This window comes from Artemia franciscana, chromosome 10, assembly GCF_032884065.1.
Source record: "Artemia franciscana chromosome 10, ASM3288406v1, whole genome shotgun sequence".
NCBI lineage: Eukaryota > Metazoa > Arthropoda > Branchiopoda > Anostraca > Artemiidae > Artemia > Artemia franciscana.
This window is the reverse complement of record NC_088872.1, coordinates 31,226,136-31,252,051: the sequence shown is the minus strand read 5'-3', so window position 1 is coordinate 31,252,051 and position 25,916 is coordinate 31,226,136. Positions and strand designations below refer to the sequence as shown.

At 36.6% G+C, this 25,916-nt stretch overlaps 1 protein-coding gene across 3 annotated transcripts in view; it reads left to right on the top strand.

Annotated features, from left to right (window-relative positions):
* The window catches only part of LOC136032068 (glycosylphosphatidylinositol anchor attachment 1 protein-like), a 98,437-nt gene that overhangs the window by 59,241 nt on the left and 13,280 nt on the right, over window positions 1–25,916 (top strand). For all 3 annotated transcript variants that reach the window (XM_065712189.1, XM_065712190.1, XM_065712188.1), the window contains exons 8-9: window positions 13,536–13,639; window positions 21,154–21,263. In XM_065712189.1, the coding sequence (XP_065568261.1) occupies window positions 13,536–13,639; window positions 21,154–21,263 (214 nt within the window). The remainder of the gene's footprint in view (window positions 1–13,535; window positions 13,640–21,153; window positions 21,264–25,916) is intronic.

Genomic DNA, 25,916 nt, shown 5'->3' with positions numbered 1-25,916 from the left:
CAGGGGGGGGGGGGTATTTGTATCCCCCCTAGATTTTAAGAAATACCTTTTTTATATTTTCATTTTAAAAAGTCCCCCCACTCATGTATTTAAAAAAAAATTGTATTTACATTGAAAAAAAAATCAAAAAAACCTTGCCCTCTGAATTTTCATGAATTGGCGCATCTAGGACTAATATGAGATATTTAATATTGGAAACATTATAAGTTATGCAAAGAAGGGTTGATTACGGTGCAAAAGGTTTTTTGCTAAACCTCAAACAGTTAAACACCTAAACCGTAAACAGTTACGAACCATGGATGTAAAAGTAGCACTAGTACCAGTTTTATTAAGCATTTCAAAATGTGTGCATTCTGAGTGCAGGATGGTCAAGTTAAAAGAAGTCTGGTGCGAATACAGAAGCACAAATATTTAAGTAATTAAATTACTAATATATCTTAATATTTATTTACAAATTGTAAACACAGAATATTATGAATAGCAACATGCTGAACATTCAATGGTAAACAGTTTTGAAGTGCTGACCATGGATTCAGATACATTAAGCTTTGATCCACGTCTTAAAATGTTTCCGAAAACTTTCGCTAGGTCATTTGGTGTGAGTTTTGCAATCGAATTGCGAATGAACCCTCAAAACGCTCGTTAGTGATTTACGAACAATCACCGAAAAAGCTCAGTAGTGCCTCTACAATGGCGCAAAAAGTTTATGTGCAGCTCTAGACGTGCCAATTTGTGCTTTGAATTTCATTGTGAACACTTGGTTAAAGTTTTTCACTTGGCCCCTCTTAGGCTCAGCCCCTTGGAACCTTCTTCCCCTTTCGTTTTCACATGTGGCTTAAAGTTTTGATGACCGTTTTTTTTTTAAAGGACGCATTTCCATAAATCTAAGTGAAAACTAAACAATGCTAATTTTAGCATCCAATGCTAAACAATGTTTGTGGAGGTCCCTGTTCCTCCTTTATCTGTGACAAGTATGTGTCTGAGGAAATATGATAAGATTTCATTCTGATTAGAGTCTAATTTCACCAGACGCCCTTTTATTTGTGTTAAAAAGGTATGTAACACTCATTTGGCTCTACTGAATTATCAATTGAGATAGCAAATTGATTAAGCTTAGATTTTGCATCAGTTATTCAAATCCCCCCCCCCAAAAAAAGGAAAGACGTAATATTTTTTTTCTCTACGGGTTTACTAAACTATTACTCAATAATGCACCGTTCTGGCATGGAAAAAAAAGTCTAAGATTTTGTAGTCTTAGAGAAAATCCCATTTTTTCTCCGAATCATTCCACAGTATTGACTTAAATCTTTTGTTCTGGTTCACGACTCAACTTGTTTTGCACTGCTTCTCCGAAACTTCAAAGCCTGGATGAATCTGGTTTAAAGAAGGTGGAGCATGGTCACCTTTCTGCTAGAACCTTGACGGTGGATGGAAAGGGCCATGTAGGGTTCAATTGCCCATTTCCCCCCCCCCCGTTCATACCATTTTGAAACTATATGCATGACCAAGGTTTGAACAAGGTGCAATATGTCCTCGCTTTCCATAAAAATGTATTTTTTAAAGAATGGATTTTTAAGGAATGGAAGAATGGATTATTTGTATAATTTGTGGCCCTTGCGTATGGGGCTGTGAGGGTCCTTTTCTAACTTTGAATTGGGTCTTAACAAGGTGCAGCATGCCTACCTTTTCAAATAAATTATATGTGTTAAGAACGGGTAATTTGCATATAATTTGCATAATTTTTGACCCTACTTTCCTACCCTTACTTTTTGACTTTTTGTCCTACTTTTGAGTCTTTTGGTCATTGTGAGTTAAATGGTAATTGATCCGATGCAGATGACGGTGCAAAGGACAGAAAGGGTACCAAAGGGTGGCTGGTTGTCCTCAAATTATTTCGATCGCCTTAAAGTGGTATTTAAAAAAAAACAACCTATCAATGATGAATCATGAAAGCTAACCTCTTGTCTTCCCTCCATGGCCCGATCCCCACAAAAAAAAAAAACTTATTAACGATGTTTTATTCTAAAAATCATGAAAGCTAATATAAATGAAGAAGTAAATCTCAAAACGAGTAAAGCTTAAGTTGAATATGTAAATTAAACTTAAAACAAACACAACTATTTTGCTATTGAGGCATAAATGAAACCCAAAACGAACAGAAATCAGATAAACAGTCGTAGTAAACAAACAAATAATGGTTACTAATATAAATGAGTAAATAAATCGTAAAACAAGTGAAAATTAAATTGAATTGACAAACCCAGCTTGGAACGAAAAAAAAATCTACAAAGAAGAGTTTGGGTTTTGCCTCTTTCTTTCACTGTAAAAGTCTACAACCTACTGCGTCATTGGCGCTTTACTGAAAACTTCATGTCTTGAACAGCCTTGAAAAGCACTAATAAAATCAAACTGAAATGTTTGATATATAGTGCTATTAATTGTTGAAAGATCATCAGTTCAAGATTTTATTTCACTGTAATTTTATTTTAATTTTCTATACTGCAATAACTGGAAAAGAAAATATTTGTAATATAATTTGTTTTCAGTGAAGCACCAATGACGCAGTAGGTTTTAGACTTTTACAGTGAAAGAAGGAGGCAAAACCCAAACTCTTCTTTGTAAAGATTTTTGTTCGTTTCAAGCTGGATTTGCATATTCAATTTTAATTCTCACTCGTTTTAAGGTTTTTTTTTTTACTCATTTATATTAGTAACTATCGTTTGTTTGTTTGCTATGATTGTTTATTTGATTTCTGTTCGTTTTGGGTTTCATTTATGCCTCCTAAGCAAAACAGTTTTGTTCGTTTTAAACTTGATTTGAATATTCAACTTAAGCTTTACTCGTTTTGAGATTTATATATTCATTTATATGAGTACTTGTTATATGTTTTTTTTTCTGTGATTGTTTATTTAATTTCTGTTTGCTTTGGGTTTCATTTATTCTTTAATAGTAATTTCTGGTTGTTTTGAGTTTGAATTATTGTAGGTTTCTATTTCTTCATCTTAACTTTCATATGGCCTTTACTTTTCTTTAGAAAACTTCTTTTTCGAAAAGTTTTTTTTAATTGATTTTTGTTTGTTTTTTATTGCCAAAGTTTCAAGTTTTTCAAAATTCCCTATTTCAAAATATTTTTTTTAAATTCCAAAATAAATTGATAATTTTGGTAAGAACTAATAAATTAAACTGAATATTGGGTGTATAATGATATTAATAGCTGAAAGCTTACCACCTCCAGATTTTGTTTCACCCAGGCCGGATTTAAAGCTTTGAGGCCCCTAGTCTCAAGCGCTTTTGCCGTTCTGTTTTTACAAGATTTTCGGGGAAATTCCCAAAACTTCGGGAATAGTGAAAGCTGCAAGGCCTGGTGGGCCTGTTGGTAAATCCCGGTTTTGTTGCACTGCAATTTTCTTTTTATTTTCAATTATGTAATAAGAACAAAGAAAATATTTTTAATATAATTCCTTTTAGTAAGCGCCAAATACGCAGTAGGACTTGTACTTTTACCGTTAGAATAAACGGGCAGTAACCTTACTTTTGTCTGTAGTGAAGGCACGATTTAGTAGAAGTACATAATTCTACTCCTTGAAAACGATTGCGGTCTAACAACCTATCTCTAATCAAATTCTCGCTTGTCTTTGAATTTTGTACTCCGAATTATTATAATAAAAAAAAAAGGTAAACTAATTTTGCAGAATTTTGTAGCCACTTAAGTAAGAGAATGATGATTATAAGTAAGATAAGTAAGAGAATAAGCTAAAACCCATCCCCTGGCTCTGGGGGGGGGGGTATGTTAATAACGAAGTTTTTGTTATCTAATAGTTTGACTATTTCAAACAAACTGGGTATCTTAAAATTTTCATTCGATGTATTTGTGGAAAAGAGGATCTTTGTGTCAGGGGGGTGGGGAATAGCTACCCTTCGTTAGCTTTTGACTCATAAAAAAGTAACTAGAACTTTCAACTTATCAAATGAGCCACCTTCGAAGTTTATACGACCATTCCATACACAAAAACCCTTATACGCCTCCGGGATATAACTTAAATCACTTGCCTCCGGGCTATGAGTGGTTATGTCGACCACGGAGTTTTTTAATCTGCAGTTTGAACTATTTTAAGGTAGGTAGGTAGGTAGGTAGGTAAGTTTTATTTTATCCACAATACAAACATAAATAAAAAAATGACAACACTAATAAATTGTTGCAGCAAAAAGAAAGTCCTAAGGACTTGTGCTGCAATTTCATATTATGATTTACATCTTATAAATAAATATCTAAACATAACATCTCATGATTAACCACCTAGCCTATCTTATATATAAAAAATAACAACACATACACATGAACAAAATACAACAAAATAATCATATTAAATATCATTTACCGGTATTCAGTCCCCACCCCACATCAATAAACTGCAAAAAAAAAAGACATCAAAAACCTTCTGCCCTTCAAAACCTATTACTTAAATAAAACATTTTCAATTTATTTTTAAACCCATATAAAGTGACAGACTCCCTGATGCCAGCCGGCAAACTATTCCAAACAGAAGGCCCCAGATTCCGAACCACATATGATGATCGAACTGTTTTTCTTTGTTCATGGCTTAAAAGTTGTGAATTTCTTGTATCATAATTATGGTACTCCTGATTCATGGAAAAATAATCATGAAAATACTCAGGGCATATATGTTTCATGCTCTGGAACACAAAAATTGATGCCTGGTAGTCACGAATCTGACCAACATTTAAAACATTACACCGGGAAAAGCTAGCAGTAGTTTTGGATTCAACCTGCTCTTTTATGTCCGCAATCAATCGAATGCTTTTATTTTGCAAAATCTGGATCCTTTTATAATTAGAGAAGAAATTACTAGCCCAATGAACACAACCATAATTTATATAAGGATGAACAAGGGAAAAATAAATGATTTTTAAAATCTTGAACGGAAAAGTTTTTTTTACACGTCTCAAAATTCCTAGACCCCTAGCCATTTTAGCACCAATAACACTGCAATGCTTTTTCCAACTAATATTATTATCTAAATAAAACCCCAAATACCTAATTTCAAAAACTTGTTTAATGGGTAAATGTCCAAAAAAAAATGTTATTATTATCATTAAGTAACCTACCTGTTCTACTAAATATAATGTAATTTGTTTTAGATGCATTAACTGCTAGGGAACTACCTATTGTAAAACTGCGCAAACGTTCAAGTGCCAAATTAGCCTTATGTGCAACCTGCACCAAACAACTACCAATTACTGTTATCGCAGTGTCGTCCGCGAAAGAGGTCAGCGCTTCAACTCCAACATATGAAGCCAACGAATTAACATAAATAAGATAAAGTAGAGGTCCCAGCACGGAACCTTGAGGCACTCCACACTTAACACCGAACTCTCTGCTTGATATATCTGATAAAGCAACTTTGATAGTCCGGCCATGCAAATACGATGAAAACCACTTTACACAAGTACTACCTAACCCAAGCCCACTTAGTCTGCTAAGAAGAGTATTAAAATCAACAGTGTCAAAAGCCTTACGGAAATCTACAAAAACAGTTAAAGGAATCATATTATTTTCAAATGCATTATCAACAAAACTTAAAAGATGGTGTAATGCATGACTAGTGGAATGTTTACTTCTGAAACCAAACTGTCCATTATACAAAATTTTCTTCGAATCCAAAAAATCATACAATCGTTTATAAATAACTTTTTCATAAATTTTACTAAATAAAGGTAAAATGGAAATTGGTCGCCAATTACAGGGTTCTGAGGGGTCCCCACCTTTATGTAAAGGTATGATTTTAGATTGTTTCAGTTCCGACGGGAAATGCCCTTTAACCATTGAGAGATTAATTAAATGAACCAGTACCGGTAAAAGATACACCGACACATAATTAAAAGCCTTTAGGTTCAATCCATCTACACCAGAAGAATTTGATTTAAGGCTACAAACAATTTTTTCAACTTCTTCTACATTACATGGTACAAATTCAAACCCATTCTGCATGCTTGAAGGATTTACCTTAATGTTGACGGCACAACTACCTCTAGACACTTCATTCTGTATAACACTACCAATTTTCGAAAAATAATCACCCATGTAATTTGCTATTTCCAATTTATCATGAATAATTCTATTACTAGTTTTTAAATTGGTTATACACATATCTTTTTTTTCACATCCTATCACTTCACGGACAATTCCCCAAGTATCTTTTATATTACCTTCCTTAATCTTCAAACGGTTTAAATAATACTCATTCTTTGCATTTCTTTTTGAATTATTTACATAATTTCTCAACTCTTTAAACTCATTTAAAATCATTTCAGATGGATTATCAAGATATTGACAATACAACTTATTTCTTTGTCTTATTAAACTCAAAATTTCATCATTTATCCACGGCTTTCTTGGTTTAGCTTTCTTGCAATTAATTTTATTCAATGGGCAATTTTTCTCAAACACAGGGTAAAGAATATCTGAAAAAATATTAAAAGCTTTTGAAGCATCATCCTTTTCATTGTAAACCACCTCCCAATCCAACGAACTAACTTCATTTTTAAATTTAGCCAGATTAACTTCTTTCATGTCACGCCGAAGAATCTTGTTTTTTCTTTTAATTTTACAATGTGATAACTTCTGCAACAAACAAAGAAGCGGTAAGTGATCCGAACCAGAATGGATTAATACATCACACATGCTATCTTCCACCATAACTTCAGTGACGAAAACATTATCAATCAAAGTTGCAGAATGGTCTGTTAATCGGGATGGGATAGAATTTAATGGGAAAAGACCAAATGAAAGCATGACATTAAGGAAATCCAAATTTTTGGCTTGAAGATCTAATAAATCAAAATTAAAATCACCTATGATTACAATTTTATCAAAATTTCGATTTATTTCAGATATTAAAATTTCAATTTCCTCTAGGAAAAAATCCGGACTAGCACCAGGGGGTCTATACACCGATGAAATAAGAAGTGGATTATTATTACTTGTCACTATTTCAATAGCAAAAGTTTCAATCTTACCTTCAATCCATAAAGATAAATCTTCCCTTACTTTAAATTTTATATCATCCTTGATTATGAATGCTAAACCTCCCCTTCCCATCAATGACCGGTTCTTGGAAATAAGTGTGTAACCTGGAAAATTAAACAACGAAGCAGGACATTGTTCACTAATAAATGATTCACAAATACCTATCACTTGCACCTCACTGTTAAGTTTATTAATTATATCAACTACATCTTCATGTGAAGTAGTTAAATGACAATTCCAGTGGAGAATCTGGAATCCGGACAGCATAACGGGTGCACTCACATCATCTACTGCAACATATTTACTAAGCCTTGCAGGCTGTTTATCCGAAAATTCCGACCGGCTACCAACATCACTCGACAAAATATTATCCAACGAAAAGCGATTTTTTTCTAACTGAAGTAATCGTGAAAACATTCATAAATAATTTATCCTATTTCCTATTAAAGAACTATTACTACGAAAGAATGTAAATACTAAAGTACACATTTATAACTACTAAAACGAAAAAAAAAAAAAAAACTCAGATTATATGTCGTCACAACTCCACAGTCGGCGTGTCCGAGAGTCATTTCCAGATCGAGCGAAAATACGGCCGTGATCGGACCATACGTTGTGGTTACCTAACCTATCACGAGCCAGTTGCAGAATTTCTCGTCGCTTCTTATTTAAACTTTCAGACACAAATATACCAGATTTGGCCAGTTTGCTCTTAGCAGCAAATACCTTTCTAGCCACATCCTTAGACGAAAACTGGGCGAGTACCGGTGCAATCATATCAGGCCGCGTAGGATTCTCTGGAAGGGTAAATCTATACACTTTAGTTAGTTCCGAAACATAAACTTGTACGCCCATCTTGTCCGAGATAATATTATTAATACACGATTTTACATCAGCACCCGGAGCTTGTTTGACACCACTGAAAATAAGTGAATCCAGCCTATTTTCCTGCTCAATATCGTCAAGTCTACTTTCGATCTTTTTCACTCTCTCTTCGAGTATCATGAAGCTGTTTTTTAGTGATTTTAGTTGCTTTTCGATAAAATCAAATTTTGGCGAGTATTCCACCATCAAAGAATCATATACGTCAGATATCATTGATTCAGCCGAGTGCGGGAGTTGATTTTTTATGCGATCGGAAACTTTACGTGAGATTTCATCCCTGAGATTCGCTTTTACAGCTTCCAATTCTTGTTGAGTCTGAGTTAGTCTCATGTTCAGGTCAGAAGATTGGTTGCCTATATCCGGGCTTGAATTTGACGGATGATTTTTCGAAAGATGTCCTGGTTGTTCAGTGCTGTTAGAAACAGTGACCTTGCGCTTAGGACGGGACGACATCGTAAACTACTAATAACTATCTTAAAATTTGCATAGGATGGATTTGGTTAAAGAAGGGCTAGGGGGGATAGTTGCGCTCGGATCTCTTTGACTCTTAAAAAGAGAACTAGAACATCCAATTTCTAATCAAATGAGCCACCTTTGTAGTTTATACGACTACCCTTCACATAAAACCCTAATATGCCTCCGGGCATAACGCCTCTGGGGTATAAATTAAAACACTTGCCCTTGGGCTCTGGGGGGGGGGGTTGTGTCGACCCTGGTGTTTTTGCTATCTGATGTTTGAACTATTTTAAAAAATGGCTACCTCAAAATTTGTAAGAGCCATATATACCCCCATAGCATAGCTTACAATACCTATACCCGGACCCGGGGGGGGGGGTTGTGTCGACACCAGAGTTTTTCTTATCTAACTTTGAACTAGTTTTAACAAAATGGCTATCTCAAAATTTTAATCGGATGGGCTTTGGGAAAAAAGGGCGTGGAGGGGCTAGTTGCCCTCGGGTCTCTTTAGACTCTTAAAAGGTGAACTAGAACTTCCAGTTTCCAATCAAATGAACCCTCTCTGAAGTTTATACGAACATTCCTTTCATAAGAACCATATATGCCCCATGGACATAACTTACGACGCCTGCCCCCGGGCCCTGGGGGATTGTGTCGACCCCGGAGTTTTCGTTATCTGACCTTTGAACTATTTTAAAAAAATGGCTATCTTAAAATTTGTGTCGGATAGGTTCGGGAAAAAATTGGGCGTGCAATGGACTAGTTGCCTTCAAATCTCTTTTGACTCTTATAAAGTGAACCTGAGCTTTCAGTTTCCATTCAAATGAGCCCTCTCTAAAGTTTATACGAGTGTCCCTTCCATAACAACCATATATGCCCCCAGGGCCTACATTACAGCGCCTCAGGCCCTGAGGGGTTATGTCGGCCCGGGAGTTTTCGTTAAATGATCTTTTAACTATTTTTAACAAAATAGATATCTGATAATTTTTATTGGATAGGCTTGGGGAAAAAAGGGCTAGGGGGATGGGGGTTAGAACCTTCAACTTCCAATCAAATGAACCCTCTCTGAAGTTCATACGACCATCCTTATCATAAGAACCACATACGCCCCCAGGACATAACTTAAAACGCCTGCCCACCGGACCATGGGGTGTTGTGTTGACACCGGAGTTTTTGTTATCTAATTTTTGAATTATTTTTTAAAAAATGGCTATCTCAAAATTTGTATCAGGAGGGTATGGGGAAAAGTGCCTGGGGGACTAGTTGTCCTCCGATCTCTCCTGGATCTTAAAAGTGAGTTAGACCTGTCAATTTCCAATCAAATAAGTCCTCTATGAAGTTTATACGAGCATCTCTTCCGTAAGAAGCATATATGCACCCAGGGCATAACTTACAACGCGTGCCCCTGGGCCCTGGAGGTCCTTTCGACACCGGAGTTTTTATGGCACTTGGTATCTACCAAGTGACACATAGCGATCGCAAATTTTATCGGTCGGTAGGTCTGTCGGTCTGTCTATTTGTCCCGGTTTTGCTACTTTAGGCACTTCCTGGTAAGCTAGGACAATGAATTTTGGCAGGCGTATCAGAAACCAGACCAAATTAAATTGGAAATTGTCGTTTCCCCGATTCAACCATCTGGGGGGGGGGGGAGTGGGGGGACGGTTAAATCGGAAAAATTAGAAAAATGAGGTATTTTTAACTTACGAACGGGTGATCGGATCTTAATGAAATTTGATGCTTTGAAAGATATTGTGTCTTAGAACTCTAATTTGAAATCCTGACCGGATCCGGTAACATTGAGGGGAGTGGGGGGGGGGGGGGCTAAAATCTTGGAAAACGTGAAAATTGAGGTATTTTTTTCTTACGAATGGGTGATCGGATCTTAATGAAACTTGATCTATAGAAAGATCTTATGTCTCAGATGCTCCATTTTCATAATCGGATCCGTGGACATATGGGGTTGGAGGAACGAAACAGAAATCTTGGAAAACGCTTAGAGTGGAGAGATCGGGATGAAACTTGGTGGGAAGAATAAGCGCAAGTCCTAGATACGTTATTGACATAAACGGACTGAATCTGCTCTCTTTGGGGGAGCTGGGGGTTGTTAATTGGGGAAAATTAGAAAAATTGAGGTATTTCTAACTTAAAAAAGGGTGACCAGACCTTAATGAAATTTGATATTCAGAAAGAACTCATGTCTCAAAGCTCTAATTTCAAATCCCGACCAGATCTTCTGCCGTTGGGGGGGGTTGGAGGGGGAAAGTGAAAACCATGGAAAACGCTTAGAGTGGAGAGATCGGGATGAAAATTGGTGGGTAGAATAAGCAAATGTCGTAGATACGTGATTGACGTAACCGGATTGGATCCGCTCTCTTTGGGAGAGTTAGGGGGTGGGGTTCAGTGCTTTGGCGAGTTTGGTGCTTCTGGACGTAGTAGAACGATGAAAATTGGTAAGCGTGTCAGGGAGCTGCACAAATTGACTTGGTAAAGTTGTTTTCCCCGATCCGACCATCTGGGGGGGGGGGGCTGAAGGGGGAGGAAAAATTAGAAAAATTGAGGTATTTTTAACTTAGGAGTGGGTGATCGGATCTAAATGAATTTTGGATATTTAGAAGGACCTCGTGACTCAGAGCTCTTATTTTAAATCCCGACCGGTATTAAGCCTCTGATTTTCCTTTTAAATCAATCTATTGATTCTTAGAATTTTGTTAGAGCTCATACAAAATGTTCTCTTGACTCTTGGCTCTTCTGACCTCGTCACAAGTGCAATATGAGCTCTTAGCCCTTGTTCTTATCTGGCCTTTGAACTTTTTTAACAAAATGGCTGTCTCAAAAATTTTTCGGATGGGTTTGGGGAAAAAAGGGCCAGTAGGGGGGACTAGTTGCCCTCGGATCTCTTTTTACTCTTAAGAAGTGAACTAGAACTTTCAATTTCCAATCAAATGAGCCCTCTCTGAAGTTTGTGTAAGCATCCCTTCCATAAGTACCATATATGGCCTCAGGGCATAACTTACAAAGCCTGCCCACGGGCCCTGGGGGGTTGTGTCGACTCCAGATTTTTGTTGTGTGATCTTTAAACTATTTTAAATAAATGGCTTCTCAAAGCTCTGTTCTGATGGAAAAAAGGGTGTGGAGGGGAGGCTAGCTCCTCTCCGACCTCTTTTGACTCGTAAAAAGTGAACTAAAACTTCAATTTTCAATCAAATGAGTCCTCTCTGAAATTTATACGAACATCCCTTCCATAAGAACCATATATGCCCCCAGGATAACTTGCAATGCCTGCCCCTGGGCCCTGGGGGGGTCGTGTCGATCCCACATTTTTCTTATATGATCTTTGACCTATTTATACAAAAATGGCTCTCTCAAAGTTCTTATCTGATGGGTTTGAGTAAAAAAAAAGGCATATAGCGGGGGCTAGTTCTCCTCTGATCTCTTTTTACTCTTAAAAAGTAAACTAAAACTTTCAATTTCCAATCAAACGAATCCTCTCTGAAGTTAATACCCGTATCCCTTCCCTAAGAACCATATATTCCCCCTGGGCATAACTTACAATGCCTGTCCCAGGGCCCTGGGGGTTGTGTCAACACTAGAGTTTTTGTTATGTGGTCTTTGAAATTTTTTTTTTAACAAAATGCCTATCTCAAAGATCTTATCTGATGGGTTTGAGGAATAAACGGCGTTGAGGGGAGATAGATGTCCTTCGATCTCTTTTTACTCTTAAAATTGAACTATAACTTTCAATTTCCTATCAAACGAGCCCTTTCTGAAGTTTATACGAGCATCCCTTCCAAAAGAACCATATATTCCGCGGGGGGCATAACTTACAACGCCTGCCCCGGGCCCTAAGGGGTTATTTCGACACGGGAGTTTTTTTTATATGATCTTTGAACTATTTTTCGCAAAATGGCTTTCTCAAAGTTCGCATCTGATGGGTTTCAAGGAAAAAGGGCGTGGGGGGTGCTATTTCCCTTACGATCTCTTTTGGCTCTTAAAAAGGGAACTATAACTTTCAATTTCCAATCAAATGAGCCCTCTCTGAAGCTTATACGAGCTTTCCTTTCATAAGAACCATATATGACCCCATGGCATAACCTACAACGCCTGCCCCCAGGCCCTGGGGGGTTGTGTCGATACCGGAGTTTTTGTTATATAATCTTTGAACCATTTTTTAGAAAAGGGGTGTCTCAAAATTTTAATCAGTTGCATTTGGGAAAAATGGACGTGGAGGGTGGGGGGAGGGCTAGTTGCCCTCCGATCTCTTTTACTTTAAAATCGAACTATAACTTTTAATTTCCTATCAAATGAGCCCTTTCTGAAGTTTATACGAGCAACGCTTCCACAAGAACCATAGATGCCCCCAGGGTATAACTTACAACGCCTGTCCCCGCAGCCTGGGAGGTTTTGTCGGTACAGGAGTTTTCTTATATGGTCTTTGAACTATTTTTAACAAAATGACCATCTCAATATCTTAATCAGGTGCATTTTGGGAAAAAAGGGCGTAGGGGGGTTAGTTGTCCTCCGATCACTTTTAACTTTTTAAAAGGACACTAGAACTTCCGATTTCTAATCAAATAAGCCCCTTCTAAAGTTTTTGCGACAAACTTTTCTATATGAAGTGCCTCTGAAAAATAAAAAAATAATAATAATCAAACATAGGAGCCGTATGGCCTTTACTATAGACAACGCTATAGCGTGGCCTCTGATGAGTCTTCTCTCTAGTTTCTGAAACCATCTGTTCTGTAGGAGTTGCAGGTGAAAAATAAAACATTGAAGAGCTCCTTACTTAGTCATCACTACCACATTAAGTCTTTGTTAAATTTTGCATCAAAATCAAAATTTAAAAATCCTAAAGTTTAAAAATTCTGAGGGTTACTTGTGACTCACCTGCCTAATTTATTGTAAGAAACGACTCAATTATGATGCAGTTAAGATTATTTCTCACCTAAGAAAATTGAATGTAATAAAATTTAGATTGGTTTCGTAAATTAGAATATACTGCAAATTCAAGTGATATTATATTTGGGGGTTCTTAAAAGTTTCTTACGATATGCATTGAATGATTAAGAATTGGCTATTGGACCAGAAAGATTTATGTTTCTTATGTCCAGAATACCTGTAGTTAGCTAACTTTTTTTTCTTTTTGAAGGATTGTGGAAGGTATTTTTCGGAGTCTCAATAACCTTCAAGAGAGGTTCCATCAGTCCTTCTTCTTTTATTTGCTATCTGGAACTAACCGATATATTTCAATAGGTAAGATTGAATATATATCATATACTTCATAGTTGAAAGTGCCATTTGTAAAACTATTTCTGTGAATAAGTATTGAAAGCCTCAGGAATAAAGGCTCCACTTCTAGTATATTCCTACTTTTAGATTAGACCTAACTGTATTTCAGTTGTATACAAAGAAATTTATTCGTGAAATGTGGGGGTGAGCGTATGGTATCTCGGGATCTTAGAGGTCCTAAAACATTTACGCTTACTTCTGTGTAATTGTCGCTTCTATATAACAATTGATTGTATTTGGTATCTACGTATTTTCGGGGGAAAATTGAAACAAATTATAAGGTAATTGGCAAGAATCACATCAGTTTCACAAACGCGTATTTTCAGAGTAGCAAATCTGCAATTTCTTTAACATCACTTCGTAAACAATCAAAATAGACTGTCGCAATTTGTAAAATATTACGTTTTCCTTAGTCTTAAGGACACTTCTATCTTAAGTATATTCTACCTTTGAAAGAAGAGAAGGTAAATTTTCAAAGAAAATACTTATTCAGAACAGCTTTTTCCTTCAATACCAATGTAAAATTAGTCTGGGCTGCATCTGCAAATTGTCAAAAGGACGAGTTTACCATAGCATAGTGCGATCTTGCTATTTTGGCGTTTATATAAAGATTTTTTCCTTTTTAGAGATATATTTTCAGTATTTTTCCAGCTTACTTTTATATGTTGCTTTAAAATCAATAAAATAAATTGGAGCACTAATTTCTTGTCAAGTTTTGGAATCCATGGTTTATTTTATACATTAACCAAATTATTCGCAAGTGTTTATTTTTACCAGGCGCTTGTAATGAGGTTGAAAAATCACCATCAAACAGTTCGTGGTAACGAACTGCAGTAAGGAGCGACTCGGCTCAATAGTAACCGAAACTTTAAAAAATGGAATTTTGATACCAATAGTTACATCAAAAGAATCGCATTTTAATGCTGATTTTAAATACATAAGTTTCATCAAGATTAGTCTTACCCATCAAAAATTACGAGCCTAAGAAAATTTGCCTCATTTTAGAAAATAGGGGGAAACACCCCCTAAAAGAAACACCCTCACACAATCTTAACGAAAATCACACCATCAGATTCAGCGCATCAGAGAACCTTATTGTAGAAGTTTCAAGCTCCTATCTACAAAAATGTGGAATTTGGCATTTTTTTTTCAAGAGACAGATCACGGATGCGTGTTTATTTGTTTTTTTGTTTGTTTTTATCCCCATGGATTATCGTATCGATTGAATGGTCCTAGAATGATGCGAGAGGGCTCATTCTAACGGAAATTAAAAGTTCTAGTGCCCTTTTTAAGTGACTAACAAATTGGAGGGTACCTAGGCCCCCTCCCACGCTCATTTTCCCCAAAAGTCACCGGATCAAAATTCTGAGATAGCCATTTTATTCACCATAGTCGAAAAACCTAATAACTATGTCTTTAGGGACGACTTACTCCCCCGCAGTCCCCGTGGGAGGGGCTGCAAGTTACAAACTTTGACCTGTGTTTCCATATAGTAATGGTTACTGGGAAGTGTACAGACGTTTTCAGGGAAATTTTTTGGCTAAGGGGGAGAGTTGAGGGGTGGGGGGGGTTACGTGGGAGGATATTTCCATGGAGAAACTTCTCATGGGGGAAGGGAATTTCAATGAAGGGGGTGCAGGATTTTCTAGCATTATTTGAACAAAACAATGAAAAAATAAACATGAAAAGTTTTTTTCGACTGAAAGTAAGGAGCAACATTAAAACTTAGCATGAATAAAAATTATTACGCATATGAGGGGTTTACCTCCTCGTTATACCTCACTCTTTACGCTAAAGTATTTTTAGTAATTTCAACTATTTATTCTACGGCCTTTGTGATTCAGAGGTCATTCTTAAGGAATTGGGACAAAATTTAAGCTTTAGTGTAAAGGGCAAGGTATCGACGAGGGTTGAACCCCCTCATATACGCAATAAAAACATACGAATATAGAAGTTCGTTACGTAAGTTAATTCGTAAGTTACGTATATTTTTTACCAATGAAAACGTTTGTAAAAAATTAAAAGTTCTTGTTGCTTTTTTAAGTAATCAAAAAATTTGAGGGCAACTAGGCCTCCTCCCTCGCTCCTTTTTTCTCAAAATCTTCCGATTAATTGCAATTAATTAATATGCAAATTTCTTTTTAATTATTTATGTGCGGAGAGCCAAGATCAAAACATGCATTAATTCAAAAAAGTCCAGAAATTAAATAAAAAAAAGCTTTTTTTTTTAATGAAAGTAAGGAGCAACATTAAAACTTAAAACGAACAGAAATTACTCCGTATATGAAAGGGCTTTTCCTCCTCAACATCCCGCTCTCTACGCTAATGTTTCTTACTGTTTTAAAAATAGAGTTAAGATAAAGAGTCAAACTTTAGCGTAAAGAGCGAGGCGTTGAGGAGGAAAAGCCCCTTTCATATACAGAGTAATTTTTGTTCGTTTTAAGTTTTAATGTTGCTCCTTACTTTCATTTTAAAAAACTTTTTATTTAATTTTAAAAAGAAATCGAACAATTAGATTTTTTTGTATAGGTTTTTTTCTCACTGGACATTGTAACGGACGGGATATCGGAGAAATTAGAAGAAGAGGTCATTTTGGGTTCCATGGTTTATTTTATACACTAAACAAATTATTTGCGAGGGTTTATTTGGACCAGGCGCTTGTAATGAGGTTGAAAAATAACCATCATAAAAAAAACGAACAATTAGATTTTTTTGTATAGGTTTTTTCTCAGTGGACACTGTAACGGACGGGATATCGTAGAAATTTGAAGAAGGGATGATTCGAAAACAAATTTTGGACTTACAAAAAGGTCTGGTACAAAAGATTTTGTTGTATAATAACTAATTATTTCAGAAATGGTCAGGATTGTTCAAATGTTTAATTTTAGTATTTTGTAAGGAGATTGCAGCTCTTTGGCCATTTGATTAAGGAAGATGAGGTTCCTCCTTTGTTTGATTTCCCTTGTATATCCCTACAATTTTTTTTCTCTCTCCCGACCAAATTAAGAAACTTGGGCAAATGTTTGTTGTAAATTTAATCTCTAATTTGACAAGCTTTTTTTCATAAATGTTTTTTGTGGCTAGTTTTCGCAGTCGTAAAGACTATCTGTATCTGGAATGTGGACAAAATATGAATAAAACAACCATCTGAAGTTTGGGCGTCTTCGATGTAAACTATTTTGTCTCTAAACAAGATAAGAGCTAAAAAGTAAAACGCCTGTTTATGCCTAAATTCTCTTATATGCGGTAATTGTAGTTTTTTTGCCTTAGAACTTCGGAACATAGGCCTCGCATTTCGACTATTATCCTTCCCTCAAAAAAATTCGTGTTGCAGTCTAAGAGCTAGGCTTAAAAATTTGACACCTTCATGATATGCTTATAACTTGCAATCTGAAAGATATTTTTGGTCATATGGAATTCAGTAATTATGAATACATCCAGGCTCCTGCGAGTGCTGCTTCATCCTTAAAAATCGCCTGAAAGATTAAAAGATAAATTCAAGGAAAAGTTCCCCCAAGATTAATAAATATTTTTTGTTTTTTGATTTTGAATAGTCTTAAATGGCTATTGTAAAGTATTGTTTTTTTTTATGCAATAAACAAACATAGATCACTGATTCCTTCTTGCCAAAACGAAGAATACAAATCTGAAGCCGCACTTGATACTGCTTTTGGTACCAACTTTGCTTTAATAGACTATTTTTCACGTAATTTTTCAGGTAGTGTCTGGCAGTTCAGCCTGAAAAGCTAGCTCAAAGTTCAAAACCTCTTTAATTAAAAATAAAAAGTATAAGATACTTTGTAATTTAACTGAAATTTCTGAAATTTCTACTAGTACTACTACTAACAACTCATTGCATCACCGAGCCGCCTGAGGCCAATATAGCTGCGCACGTTCCTTCTCCATCCCAATTTACTCAAAGATGTGGACCCTTTACACCATTTACACTACTTAAACCCTTCCAGGAACTTACCATTTCCCTTAAATATTTCTTTATGACATTCTCCCACCCCATTCGGGACTACCTGCTTTTCGTTTGGCCCTTGATGGTTGGCCAACAAGGACAATCTTTAGCTATCTGTCATCTTTCATCCGCAGAACGTGTCCTATTCATCTCAATATTTCTCACATTATAGCCCTAGAAACCGGGATTGTACCACGTTTTTTGTACAGCTTACTATTTGAGATACAGTTAGACAGTCGGGTACCCAAAACAATCAGTAGGCGATTTCTCTGGAAAAAATCTAGCAAATCCTCCTCTGTTTTTCGGAGCGGCCACGCTTCAGAACCATACTTGACCAATGTCGTCACTGTAGCTTCCAGTATTCTATACTTAGTTTGCAGACTTATCTTCCTATTCTTCCAAACTTTTTTTAACTGTAAAAAAAACACCCTGTGTCTTGGCTATTCTACTTTCAATGTCTTCACTGCACCCACTGTCTTCACTAATAATGCTACCTAGGTAAGTGAAGCTGTCTACTTGTTCGATCTTCTCGTTAACTAACATCACCTTTTCAACTTTTATTCCTAGTCTTATCGACTTCGCGTTCTTAACATTAATTTGTCAAACCTTTTCTTGCACCCTAAACTAGGAAAACCTCTAGAAATTTTTCATTTTGCTAGTACCTGTATCTAGGATGATTAAATCATCAGCATAATCTAAGTCCAGAAGAGTTATACTTTCCCGTTTGATTCCGTGTTCTCCCGTTGCCTTTGCTGTGCTCCTTCGGACAAAGTCTATCAAAATAATTTATATAAATGGGGGGATAGACCGCAACCCTGCTCAACTCCTAATTAGATACGAAACCAGCTGCTAACCTCATTCCTACCTTAACCACAGCAGTGTTATTCTCGTACCTAGAACTAATCATTTTAATGTATTTATCCGGTATAGCATGCAGGAATAGGATCTTCGCTAAAGTCTTCGGTCAGGTGAATCAAACGCTTGCTCATAACCTATAAAACTGAAGATCAAAGGTGTTCGATAACTCAGGCCCTTCTCAATTATGTTTTTGAGAGTAAAAATTTGATCGACGCATCTTCTACTCTTCCCTTAAAACTTTATCTTCAGCATCTCTAAATCTAAAAAGTATCATCATAATAAGTAATTTACTTCCTGCAGAAACCAGGCTATACCTCCATAATTACCACACTTACTATTATCACCTATCTTACAGATGGGTTTGATTAGAGTTTTCTTAAGATCGCTAACGAACTGTAGTAAGGAGCGACCCGGCTCAATAGTAAACGATACTCTAAAAAACAGAATTTTGATGCTAAAATATACATCAAAAGAATCAGATTTTTATGCTGATTTTAAATATATAAGTTTCATCAAATTTAGTCTTTGTCATCAAAAGTTACGAGCCTGAAAAAATTTGCCTTATTTTAGAAAATAGGGGAAAACACCCCCCAAAAGTCACAGAATCTTAACGAAAATCACACCGTCACATTCGGCGTATCAGAGAACCCTATTGCAAAATTCTCCTATCTACAAAAATGTGGAATTTCGTATTTTTTGCCAGAAGACAAATCACGGGTGTGTGTTTATTTGTTTTTTTTTTTTTTTTTTTTTTTTTTTTTTCCCCAGGGGTCATCGTATCGACCAAGTGGTACTAGAATGTCGCAAGAGGGCTCATTCTAACGGAAATGAAAAGTTCTAGTGCCATTTTTAAGTGACCAAAAAAATTGAAGGGCACCTAGGCCCCCTCCCACGCTCATTTTTCTCCAAAGTCAACAGATCAAAATTTTGAGATAGCCATTTTGTTTCGCATAGTCAAAAACCATAATAACTATGTCTTTGGGAATGACTTACTCCCCCACAGTCCCTGGGGGAGGGGCTGCAAGTTAAAAACTTCGACCAGTGTTTACATATAATAATGGTTATTGGGAAGTGTACAGTGGTTTTCAGGGGAATTTTTTTTGGTTTTGGGAGTAGGGTTGAGGGAGGGGGCTATATGGGAGGATCTTTCCTTGGAGAAATATGTCATGGGGGAACAGAAATTCAATGAAAAGGGTGCAGGATTTTCTAAAATTACTATAAAAAAACAATGAAAAAATAAACATGGAAAAGTTTTTTCAATTGAAAGTAAAGAGTAGCATTGAAAATTAAAACGAACAGAGATAATTACGCATATGAGGGGTTCTAAAAATATTTTAGCATAAAGAGCGAGGTATTTAGGAGGAGATAAATACCTCGCTCTTTATGCTATAGTATTTTTAGTAATTTCAACTATTTATTCTACGGCCTTTCTGATTCAGGGGTCATTCTTAAAGAATTGGGACAAAACTTACGATTTAGTGTAAAGAACGAGGTATTAACGAGGGTACAAACCCCCTCATATACATAATAAAAATTAAGAATATAAAAGTTTGTTACGTAAGTTAATTCTTAAGTTACGTGTATTTTTTACTAATAAAAAAATTCGTTAAAAATTAAAATTTATAGTTGCCTTTTTATGTAACCGAAAAATTGCATGGCAACTAGGCCTCCTTCCCCATCCCTTATTTCTCAAAATCGTCTGATCAAAACTAAGAGAAAGCCATTTAGCCAAAAAAGGAATTAATATGCAAATTTAATTTGAATAATTTATGTGTGGAGAGCCAAAATCAAACATGCATTAATTCAAAAACGTTCAGAAATTACATAAAAAAAACTAGTTTTTTTTAACTGAAAGTAAGGAGCGACATTAAAACTTAAAGCGAACAGAAATTACTCCGTATATGAAATGGGTTGTCCCCTCCGCAATCCCTCGCTCTTTACGCTAAAGTTTGACTCTTTGCCACAATTCTGCTTTTTAAAACAATTAAAAGCTTTAGCATAAAGAGCGAGGGATTGCGGAAGGGACAACCCATTTCATATACGGAGTAATTTCTGTTCGTTTTAAGTTTTAATGTCGCTCCTTACTTTCAGTTAAAAAAACTAGTTTTTTTATGTAATCTTAAACTGGGACCAGTCAAGGTTAACTATTCCCTCTCAATTTATCAACATTCCAGTTCCATATTTTACTCCGTCTGGCTCCATCTTTTAGATCTTCGGCAGTCCATGTCCTCCACTTGACACCTCATTAGTTCATATTTTAATGCTCTCTCCACTTTCTTTACATTCCTCTTATTTTCATATGATATATTGTAGAAATAATTCTTATATATTCCCCTCCGCCTCTCTGTTAAACATAAAGCATTTGCACCAAAATTCCAAGCTGCGTTTCTAACTCAAGTATTTAATTAGATACATATATGCAAAATAGTCATACCAAGTATGTAATTTAACGTTCAAAATTTCCTATTTTGTCTCGATACCAATAGTTTTCATCAAAAGGCAATATGGACTGTAATTAGAAGAATACCAAGCATTATGTTTGAGTATTTATAGCATTTTTATTTACCATGAGTACCCGGTGTGTGTGCACTGTGAGTATGAAAATTCTGAACGAATTATTTTGTAATGTGCGGTTTATATTTTTCTCCTTATTTAGGTGTGTATATGATACCTTTTTCAATTATGGCTGCTCCGTTACTCTTGAGAGCTGTTTCAATTTGGTTCGACCTTGTCCAGTCTCATAATGCACAAAAAGACCTGACTAGCGTAAGTGAAGCCAATTTTCTTCTTTTTATTCATCTTCTCATTTGTGTATTTACTCTAAGCTTATTGGGTTTTAATGTGGATTTCGGCCATATCTCTGGCTGAAAATTATCTTACTTGAATATTACTTTTTCTAGCTATACTCTCATGTATTATTAAGTTTTAATCATTACAAACAGCAAAGCTTGGACGACAGTCATAAAAAAGAAAAAAGTAGCATAGTTCCCTTACCCCCCCCCCCCACAAAAATACTGTGAGTCTTGAATCGATCCCCCAGTCGTGAGACAAAACAGGGTTGGTTTGTCAAAAGTTCATATAAAATTTGTTACCATTTTTAGTGAAACCCTGGTTGTGAAATGATAAAAACTCACTTGCCTTCAGGCTTCTGACACCCATTGTGTAACGTCGTATGATTGTTCTCAGTGCTCAAGATTTATGATTCACTGAGTGTTACGAATATAGGCAATATTATAGGTGGATTATTACAACAATTATAATGGGAATTGACTAACAGTTTGACAAAAATATACTTAATTTATCTTAAAGAAACGAATTTAAAGAGCAAAGCCTGAAACTGACGTTCACTATTCTTGGAATTTTAGAATTTGGGACGTAGAGGCTCCACTTTTATGCGATGCATTTCCAAATGAAGCTTGGATATTGTGGAAATGGAAATCGTGGAATGTGGAAACAGGAACAAATCGCATGGAGTTTGGTCAGGCGAGTAGGGTGCCTGGTGCAGCAGAACCGTGTTATTCTTAGCCAAATCTGGCAAACAGGGATGGCTTTATTCACGGGTGTATTGTTGCTATGGAAGAGCTAGTCTCCCGTCTGGCATAAAGTCGATCTCCTGTCTGCCACAAACACTGTTGAGCAATCTTTTAACCCTTGCTCTTTTAACCTTTAACCCTTCTAAAATGTTTGACTGACGATATGACCTCGGCGGACAAATTGTGAATGTACCAGGCCTTAGGCATCAATATCTGAGTAAACATTGTTCTGATATTTGATTTGACGTTGACGATATTTCTTTTGGGTTGATGATGACCTCTTCTATTCGCTCGACTGTTCCTTTGTTTTTTGGTCCCACATATAGCACCGTGTCTCATCACCAGTAATGACCTTTGACAGAAACTTTGGACCGGTTTCAAGCTGTCATTTAAAAGCATGACATCTTTTAACTCGACTGTATTTTCAATCGCCAGTATTTGCTTTTCAATCGCCAGTATGTTCAAGTATTTGGTAAAAATTTGCCTAACTGAGTTCCAGGATATCCCATTATTCTCTGACTATCGAACAGTTGCCTTTCGTCAGTCTCTAAGCACAAGCCCTCACATTTTATCAACATTTTATTCATGTCAAGCAGTTGATGGTGTCCAGAACAAGGTTTGATCTCAATTGACATGTCGCGATTTGAGCAAAATGAGCAAACCTCTCGTGCATCTTGATTTTTACCCGCAGCGTCCTCCTTGTAAAGATTTTGTAACATTACAACAATTTCAGCAGCTTTCTTACCCAGCGAAAAACGAAATTTCACAACTGCACGCTGTTTGCATAAAAAAGGAAGAAAGCAACAGTGCTAGAAAAAATACTCCCAGTAGATTAGCACAGCAAGACAGGTCGGTAAGAGAGGCCATACTGCCTGTGTTATGGGAGTGGTGGACTCAAAATCCTGCTATCCCTCGTATATATGGGCCCTATTCTATGTTGTTGCTTTGTTTTCTATACTGATACGTAATCAGGAGTGCTATTTTTGCCAAATCTTGGAAAACACTTAGAGGGGAGGGAAAGGGATGAAACTTGATGGGAAAAATAAGCACAAGTCCCAGATACATGATTAACATAATCAGAACGGATCCTCTCTCTTTGGGATAGTTGGGGGGGGGGGTGTAATTCTGAAAAATTAGAAAAAATGAGGTATTTTTAACTTACGATCGGGTGATCGGATCTCAATGAAATTTGATGTTTAGAAGGATATCGTGTCTTAGAGCTCTTATTTTAAATCTCGACCAGATCTGGTGACATTGGAGGGGGGATTTGGGAGGGGGAAACCTAAAACTTGGAAAGCACTTAGAGTGGAGGGATCGGGATGAAACTTGGTGGGAAAAATAAACACAAGTCCTAGATACATGATTGACATAAACGGAACAGATCCGCTCTCATTGAGATAGTTGGGGGGGGGGGTAGTTATTTCTGAAAAATTAGAAAAAATGAGGTATTTTTAACTTAAGAACGGGTGATCGGATCTCAATGAAATTTGATATTTAGAAGGATATCGTGTCTCAGAGCTCTTATTTTAAATCCCGACCGGATCTGGTGACATTGGGGAGGGAGTTGGGAGGGGGAAACCTAAAACTTGGAAAACACTTAGAGTGGAGGGATCGGGATGAAACTTGGTGGGAAAAATAAGCACAAGTCCTAGATACATGATTGACATAACCGGAACGGATCCGCTCTCTTTGGGTTAGTTGGGGGAGGGGTTAATTCAAAAATTAGAAAAAATGAGGTATTTTTAACTTACGAACGGATGATCGGATCTCAATGAAATTTGATATTTAGAAGGATATCGTGTCTCAAAGCTCTTATTTTAAATCCTGACTGGATCTGGTGACATTGGGGGAAGTTTGGGGTGGGGGAACCTAAAATCATGGAAAACGCTTAGATTGGAGGGATCGGGATGAAACTTGGTGGAAAAATAAGCAGAAGTCTTACATACGTGATTTACATAATTGGAACGGATGTGCTCTATTAGGGGGGGGGTAATTCTGAAAAATAAGAAAAAATTACGTATTTTTAACTTACGAATGAGTGATCGGATCTTCATGAAACTTCATATTTAGAAGGACCTCGTAACTCAGATCTCTTACTTTAAATCTCAACTGGATCAAGCGTAATTGGGGGGGGGGGCAGTTGGGGGACCGGAAATCTTAGAAAATACTTAAAGCGGTGAGATCAGGATGAAACTGGATGAGAAGAATAGAATCCTGTCTAAGATACGTGACTGGCATAACCGGACCGGATCTGCTCTCTTTGGTGGAATTTGGGGGGGGGGGGTAATTTTGAAAATTGAGGTATTTGTAACTTACGAAAGGGTGACCAGATCTTAATGAAATTTGATAATTAGAAGGATCTTGTGCTTTAAAGTTACAATTTTAAATTCCTACCAGATCCTGTGACATTAGGGGGAGTTGGAAGGGGAAACCGGAATTCTTGGAAAACGTGAAAATTGGGGTATTTTTATCTTACGAATAGATGATCGAATCTTAATGAAATTTTCATTTTTAGAAGGAATTCATGTCTCAGAGCTCTTGTTTCAAATCCTGACCAGATCTTTTGACATTGGGGGGGGGGTTTGGAGGTGGAAATCTTGGAAAAACACTTGGAGTGGAGGAATCGGGATGAAGCTTGGTGGATAGAATAAACAAATGTCCTTGATAGGTGATTGACAGAATCGTACTGGATTCGCTCTCTTTGGAGGAGTTGGGGGGAGGGTTTAGTGATTTGGCGAGTTTGGTGCTTCTGGACGTGCTAGGACGATGAAAATTGGTAGGCGTGTCAGGGAGCTGCACAATTTGACTTGATAAAGTCGTTTTCCCAGATTCGACCATCTAGGGGGCTAAAGGGGAGAGAAAAATTAGAAAAAATTAGGTATTTAAAACTTACGAGTGGGTGATCGGATCTTGATGAATTTTGATATTTAGAAGGACATCGTGACTCAGAACTCTTATTTTAAATCCTGACCGGCATTAAGCCTCTTATTCTTTTTTAAATCAATCTATTGATTCATAGAATTTTGTTAGACCTCATACCATATGATCTCTTGGCTCTTAGCTCTTCTTGCCTCGTCACAAGTGCCATATGAGCTCTTACCTCTTGTTTAATCGTTAAACCAAAAAACAGATATTTACGGAAATCGTGAAGAAATTGGAACTCCTGGCAGCTAATATTCATACAGCAACGGAACAGGGCTCAGGGCGTCCGCCTAGCCGTATGTCAAGGTTTTTGCATTTCTCCATTACGGTATCTAACCAACTTCTTCTTTCCTCTGTCTTCTGAAAAAGCCCTGCGACCTTGTCTACATGCCAAGCACAGTTTGTGTATGAGTTTTTCAGATTTGTACCCAAAATTTAATCCTTAGTTTAATAATAAAAAAAAAAATATAATATAAATGATCTTAGCATTTGCAATTGTCTCATTTTGGGGCCATTGTAAAAGGACCTTGAGCATTATGGAACGAGGTGAGGAGTTGAGTGGGGATCTTTAAAGTGGGAGGCTTGAAACATAATTGAATTCGGATAGTCGAAACTAAATTCATCTGTGAACCGTCGAGGTGGGAGTAGTCTCATATCCTAATTACTCCTTGGATAGCACGAGGAGCACTTCCTGTTTAAACAGGCTGTTATTTCAGTGCCTATTGAGGCAGCGCTGATCACCTATTTTAGTTTGACCGCAAAGCCGAACTTGTTATTTTAAAAAAATGCCAAAATAAATATAAAAGTGATATTTCGTCTTCAGTAAACGCTTCTGGTTGGATAATAAATGCGTCTGTAGCTTTAGACCTTATACATAACATTTTGAAGGTATATGCAACATCTTCTGGATAAGACTTGAGTTGCCTAGACAAGACTTGAGTTGTGGTAGAAAATCTGCTTTCCC